At 35.3% G+C, this 7,338-nt stretch overlaps 1 protein-coding gene across 1 annotated transcript; it reads left to right on the top strand.

The window, feature by feature from the left end:
• The first annotated feature begins 885 nt into the window (after window positions 1-885).
• LOC127848906 (coiled-coil domain-containing protein 103-like) lies at window positions 886-7,066 on the top strand. Its single transcript, XM_052381601.1, has 3 exons — window positions 886-1,383; window positions 2,440-2,581; window positions 6,558-7,066. Exons 1-3 carry the CDS (start codon window positions 1,160-1,162, stop codon window positions 6,945-6,947), a joined length of 756 nt encoding a protein of 251 aa, XP_052237561.1. The 5' UTR covers window positions 886-1,159; the 3' UTR covers window positions 6,948-7,066.
• Window positions 7,067-7,338: the final 272 nt, after the last annotated feature.

The raw sequence follows: 7,338 nt of genomic DNA, 5'->3' as shown, positions 1-7,338 counted from the left end.
CTTAAAAAAAGTTGTTAAGTTTTCATATTTTCAGTATACTTGGAAATAAATTTTACTGGGTATGTCTACCAGGTAACAACCAGTTAACTATAAATAACGCCAGTAGATTGATCATCATCGTCACGTTGTAAACTATGCAGGCATGCAAATTGTGCATGCGAAGTGGATTGTATATATCAAATATATAAAATGATCAATCTACTTGCGTTATTTATAGTGTGTATATCGTTATGTCACCTAATTTCGCGATGTACTTTCGAGTTCACATCGCGAAATTTTATTACCAAATATACTGAAAATATGAACTTTGTTTCCAAGTAATGTAATATACTAGTTGTGATATTTTGATCAATATAAACTAATAATTGTAAAAAATTCAGTATTTAAGAACTTTTCTTTTTTCATCATTCGTGGTTGACAGTCCCTTTAAATATAAAAGAAGCACAATGTGATTATTTGTTATTACAGTGCTCACAATCAGCGTTTCACAACAGACAACAAAGGTTTTGTCTAACATTGTTTGTTTCTAAGGTTCCAGGTCTTGAATATTATATGGGCCATGCTCTGTGAAAAGGGAGTTTAATTTATGTGTGTAAAGTGCTGTCCCAGATTAGCCTGTGAAGTCTGCAGTCAGGGACCCTTTCCTCCTAAAAAAAGAGACTTTTTGTAAAGGAAAAATATCATAAGAGTGGAAAATGTCGTCCCTGATTAGCCTGTGCAGTCTGCAGTCAGGGACGACCCTTTCCCCCTAAAAGAAGAGACTTTTTGTAAAGGAAAAATATCATAAAAGCGGAAAATGTCGTCCCTGATTAGCCTGTGCAGACTGCACAGGCTAATCTGGGATGACACTAACTTTATGCACATTCATTAAGCCTTCTTTCACAGAGTGTTGCCCATAAAAAACGAGAGCCCTTTTAGTAGGGCTAATCAAGTAAAGTGTTACAAATTTGTGTCACTATCAGCTGAATAAACAACGCAATTATCTTGTGAGATAATTCAAACAGTTACAAATATTTTTTAAAATGGAGCAGGGAAGATGTCAAATGTTTTGATATTATAATGAATTCCAAAGACGCTATTTATGTGGATAACCATTTACATTGATGAATTATGATTTGCATACACACCGTTATTTTATATTCTTCAGAACTTATAAAAAATGACTACGGAAACCACTGAGGAACTGACTATCTCTAAAACTGACACTCATGAGACAACAGCTCAGACTGCAAAGATTTCACATGACGATGACAAAGTTATTGACTTTAAGAAGTTGGAGTCTGAACTTCAAAATGCTGTAGAGGGAGAGGCTAGATACTGGAGAGAAAATGATGCAAAGTTCCGAGCTGTTCACCAGAAAGTTGCATCTTATGACGAGTTTCGGTACAACTTTTATTCTTCTTTAAAATTTATTTAGAGATTTTAAATGAATCCAATTTCAGGAGAAAATATAGTTATGAACAGTTAATACAATAGTTATGAATGGTCATTATGATTCAAATGTAAATAAATTGTAGGTAAACATTGTTTAAAGGTATGATTTTAATATACCCTTTAAATCTATTATACTCCCATTCACATACAGTTGTGCATATAAGGAAGCATTTTATTTCATTGAGTTATTTTAGTGCATAGTTATGTTAGTTGAAATGTCATATGTTTGATATAAGTGCACAAAGATTTGTACAACTGAATTACAATGGTATGACAATGAATTTGTAGATTACCTTTGAAAAAGGTGGGACAATGAATCACTGCAAAGGTCGACCATCATTGATCCAAATAACCACACAAGTGTTAAATGTTGAAATATGCTGTGCTAAAAATTGTCCTTTTAACAGGCCAGTATTTAACCCATTTATGCCTAGCGTCTAGAAAAAAGGCCTTGGCAAACAACGTAGATCCAGATGAGACGCCGCATGATGTGGCGTCTCATCAGGGTCTGCACTGTTTGCTTAATAGAATTTCTGTTAGAATTATTCTAAATATAGAAATAAGTCTACTAGTCATTCCTTATTTTGGAAATAAATTGATCCAATTTAGAAGGATGGGAGAGTCCACTTGGCATAAATGGGTTGAACAGGCCAGTATTTAAACTTTTCTTGACCTTGTAATATGTTGCTTAACATATGGTTGATTGTTTAGAATGCTAATTTCACTTCAGTATATTTGAGCCTTGTTTTGAGAAAACTGGTCTTAATGCATGTGCGTACAGTGTCATCCCAGATTAGCCTGTGAAGGTCGCAACACTTTTCGCCTAAACTTGATTTTCTGTAAGGAGGGACTTCCTTGAAACTAAAAATACCATAAAAGCGTAAAGTGTCGTCCCTGATTAGCCTGTGCAGACTGCACAGGCTAATCTGGGACGACACTTACACACATGCATTATGTCCAGTTTTCGCAGAACACAACTCATTATGACAATGTCGATGTTTGCAGTGACATTGTCCTGGCATCCCACCTTCTGCCGCTCGAGAAGGACGACAGACTGACAAACATCAAGTTTATACAGCCATGGAACACACAGGCTCAGAAGAAACAGGACAGTGGAAACAGAGAAACTACTGCTGAAATTCCAAAGGTATTATGGCGGGCTTGCTTTGTCTACTTTATCTGCAATATTACCAATGGCTACACATTGGAACATTTTGCTAAAGTTAAATTATTTTTCAAGAACTTATTTATAAGTTAAACCCCATTGAATAACCAAACCAATGAGAATCATATTGTTATAACCATTCAGGTCATCATATGACTTATTGTTTACTGTTTCAGTGCTCCAGCTAGGCCTAAATTTGAGGGCGCCCCGCCCTGCCCTCCCGAGCCTCCGCCCTTTTACATATGATAATTTATAAATCTCTTATTACATTACAAGTAACTAATTTATTTCATTTTGTAGACATTATATTTAAATGGTTTAATAATAATGGGAATAATATATTCTAACAATTATTAATAACTTATAAATTAAAATGCATGTGGAAGCATTCCAGAAAAGCCCGCGCACTCGAAAGTGCCCTTTTGACAAAATTCTACGCGTCGAAAGTGCCCTTTTGGCAAAAAAACCACCCTGCCCTTTTAAAATCCTAGCTAGAGCACTGCTGTTTATACTTATGTGGATTGCAGTTTCCAAAGTTATAATACTACTACTACTACTAATGACGATAATGATAATAATAATTGCACTTACTTTGTTATTCCTATAAGGCTTGCTATGGCCATTATTAACATCATTATCGGTAAAAGAGTTTGGTGAACCAGTATATTCTTCAACTGGGAGGGTAACTTCACGCCCAAACACCATTTTGTTAAGTTGTGGAAGGTACTCATCCCTCTGCCGCTGGTCATTTTCACAATAAATGGCCAACATGATTTAAAGAGTTCTGTTGAATCGTTCTGGACAGTTAATTTGGGGTTGAAGTGAACTGGATGTTACTTTGTTGATGTGAAGTCTGAAGAAAAACGAGAGCGCCATCGGCGCTGAAAGCATAGTTGCAAGATACAGGGAAGTTGCTGCTGAAGTAAATGTTTAGGTCAAAATATACTAAATAGTTTCCTTGTATGTTTCGATGTAAAAGCGACAACTTTGAGCGAAAATAAATACAACATTTTGCACATAGAGACCCCCATAACCGTACCTTTTCTTGACGGGCATTCTTAGCTGAATCGATTTAAGCAATAAAAAATATATGTCATGTTCAAACCAAAAAAGAATTCGACTCAAATCAAAATCGACTGTTTTTGCGCCTTTTTTTCTGCCGTTTTCTAGTGGATTGTAACCTTTTGCAGTGCCATTTTTTACTTTAATCTCCAACTTTATCCTATTTCAGGGATTTAGTAGTGAACACCTATGCTTACCCTATCAATATCTCCAAACGATAAAACCAGAACAACAGTCTAAAGTGTATAACATGCCTTCGAGGAAAATATGATGATTGGTTTAGAGAGTACAGCCCTTCATGACTCGATTATTTAGTATATTGTAACCTTAACGATTGCTTACATCACGAGTTGCCCCCCCTTGTTACCAAAATGTTCTATTTTTAGAAACGGGAATTCCATATAGTGACGAATGTGAATGGTTACAAAATGACATAACTATGAAAATAAATACGTAGAATTACATTATTTCACGCAAACCATTATGCAGCCATCCGTTTTCTTTTCCGACTTGATACATTTACAGCTTTCCATTTAATATTCAGACACAACACTCGTCCGCGAATCCATTAAATCTGATGCCACATTTAAACCGTTAGCTCTACTCGTAACGTTAATTTCTGGCTCAAAGTAAATCATTTTAACTTCAATTAACACATCTCTATTACTTTCAAACTCTACTTCATCAAATCCATAGAAAGGCAGGTCAGAATCCATGTCATAAATCAGAAAACATTCATCGTACTCCGCCATTTTTTACACATTTTCAAAGAATAATAGTGCTTTATGCCCCACTTCCTGCTGAGATTATGTTTTAATTTCTATTTATAATTAACCGATGAAATGTTAAATATCCTTAAACCAGGGCCTTATGAATTCAGTTATGTAAACATTTGACCTCTCACAGAACAGTAAACAAAGGAAATAGAAATAAGGCGTGAGGTCACTATCAACAGGAACAGAATTGTTTTACGAACGAAATTTGTTTTAGTTTCTTAGAAGGTTTTTTCACGTAAAACGGTCTTAGAAAAATTCACTAAAAACGGTGTCAGCAATATTCTTGGAAGAAAACGTTAGAAAAACGTTTCCAAAAAACAATTGTAAGAATTACCATATACTAAATTAAATAGATATTTCGTCTGATTTTTGGTCAGGTAAGGCTTCATAATTGTCAACCGATCGATGTGGGTTTTCGAAATGTCGTATATACCTTAAGCATAGGTGCGTTGCACCTATGCTAATTACAAACATCTTGAAAAAGCTGTGAAGTGAATTTGTCCCTTTATTGCTTTAAATTTGCAGAGGACAACCAAACCAACAAATGAAATTATTTGCTAAGAAATCAGCAATTATAGTTGTTGCTTCTTGATTAGGCAGGGGATAAGCCTCATTCTATTTTGTTAACTTAATCACTGCTACTAAAATACGTTTGTTGCCTTTTAGTGTTGTACTCAAAGGACCTAAAACATCAATGGAAATTCTCTCAATTGGTTCGCCATTAATATAATTTCTCATTGGAGCTTTTGGAGCTGTATTAGACTTGCAACATGCACATTATCACAGTTAGCCCTTTCAGTGCGGGAACTGAATTTTGAAGGCCTTTGCAAACAGTTTGGATCCAGATGAGACGCCACAGAACGTGGCGTCTCATCAGGATCCAAACTGTTTGCTATTCTGATAGTATTTTTTGAAAAAAATCGAAGAAAATGCTAATTTTAGAAATTCAGCAGACGACATTTTAGCAGACGACAAATTTCCCAGCATGCAAAGGGTTAGTGCTATACTGATAAACAACCTCTTATACCTGGCCAATAGAACGATTGTTTAAGCCTATATGAGGGCTTTTCTAAACCAATTGTCCAGATGATTGAATTTCATGTGAATATTTAATAATTTCATCTTGTTTTGTGAACAGTACAATAAGTAAACTTTCATCAAGAGTCTTTTCTTTTAGTGTCTATGAAAATACTAAACAAAAGGAATACAGATATAAACAATGATACAGTCAATTGTGATGTGTGCACATTCTGATGGGCCGTATGCAAAGTAAAAATCGTTGCCAAAATTTCATGTTGCATGCAGCATAACCGTGAACATGAATGCGTTACACATGGAATTTTAGGCTAAGCACACAAGGCTAATTAAAAAAAGTAATTCTGATGTTTTTCACATTGCCATAAGCAGCATAAAAACTGTCTTTTATGTGCTAGTTGAAATTCTTAAGAAAAATTGTTTCAAAAGGTGATTTGAAGAATAGCACCCCATACCATGTGTTTATGTCCATTAACATTCAATTGTGAACGCCACAATGTCACTCGATCCTCACGCTGTAGTAGTTTAACTTTGGAAACTGCATTCCATGCAAGTCAGTTTAAACAGTAAACAATAAGGCATGTAATGACTTGACTGGGTCATTACAATATACATTTAGTCAATTTGTCAGAAGAACATTTTAAGAAGAGAATGAAGAGGGTTAGGGTCAGACAAATAGTTTTTGTAAATAGCATTTGTATAGGTCAGACTGCATTAATTGACACTGCGATATCTCATCAACATAACATGTAGATGTGCAAGACACATTCCTGCTCTTGACAGTAGCTGACCTTTGTGACAAATCTCAAGTTTAACCCTTTGCATGCTGGGAAATTTGTCATCTGCAAAATTGTCGTCTGCTGAATTTCTAAAATTAGCATTTTCTTCGATTTTTTTCACAGAATACTATCAGAATAGCAAACAGTTTGGATCCTGATGAGACGCCACGTTCTGTGGCGTCTCATCTGGATCCAAACTGTTTGCAAAGTCCTTCAAAATTCGGTTCCCTCACTGAAAGGGTTAAATAGTAAAACTTGTATCTGCAATACAATCCTATAATATATTATTAACATTTTACACTGCAGGCTAAAGACTGGCCAACATCGGGTCAAGGATTTGTGCGAGAATGGCGGAGATTAAATAAGGACACCAAACAACAGTACGCTTACCTGCTGCAAATAGGTGGTGAACAACTAGGAACGATTTTCAAAACCGAGATCGGTTTTGGATTACTAGGAGAGTTTGGAAATTGCCTGAATTGCGCTTTTGCGGAACAGGATTCTAATGCCATATTGTGCATTCTTCAACATTTGAGCACTACAAATAGGTTTTCATTGACGGTTCAGTTTTTGAGTTCTAAAGAGAAAGATTATTTTAACAGCCTTTTCAGAAAATTGAGTGAATCTTTAAAGGGTAGAGACCCTGAGACTGATGTATTTAAAGATCTGTTGACTAAATATGAAGTGAAGTTATGAAGAATTAAATTTATAATTTGAGTAATTAAATGTGTGTTGCTCTAGAACACAAGTTCTTACTTAACAACATGTTAATGTATAATAATTGTAATGGGTAAATGTTACATTAACCAATCAAGTTATTTTCTCAAGTTTTTTTCCTTAAGCAGACAATAGCCTGTGTACCTTATGCGTAGTTATTGTGTAAACTTAGTATCTGCCCCTTTTCTTGCACCCGCAAGTTCTGTTGCTAAGTCAGGGAGTTAACTCACAAATCCCAGATTGCCCGTATATATTTGGCGACCTCTGCTTGTCTCTGCTAGTGAGTTACCTTAAGATTTATGTTGTAACCCACTTAAATTATACCATGCGCATCTATGTTGGATAATGTTATGCTCCCCAAAAATACAAA

This window comes from Dreissena polymorpha, chromosome 10 (genome assembly GCF_020536995.1).
Source record: "Dreissena polymorpha isolate Duluth1 chromosome 10, UMN_Dpol_1.0, whole genome shotgun sequence".
NCBI classification, from domain to species: Eukaryota; Metazoa; Mollusca; class Bivalvia; order Myida; family Dreissenidae; genus Dreissena; species Dreissena polymorpha.
The sequence above is the reverse complement of the archived record's forward strand: the minus strand, read 5'-3'. Positions and strand labels throughout refer to the sequence as shown.

Bases quoted from the DNA above. Each gene is read 5' to 3' on its own strand.
- LOC127848906 (XM_052381601.1), top strand. From the start codon at position 1,160: ATGACTACGGAAACCACTGAGGAACTGACTATCTCTAAAACTGACACT. The intron at 1,384-2,439 runs GTACAACTTTTA...CGATGTTTGCAG, and splicing joins GCATCTTATGACGAGTTTCG to TGACATTGTCCTGGCATCCC. The intron at 2,582-6,557 runs GTATTATGGCGG...TTTACACTGCAG, and splicing joins CTACTGCTGAAATTCCAAAG to GCTAAAGACTGGCCAACATC.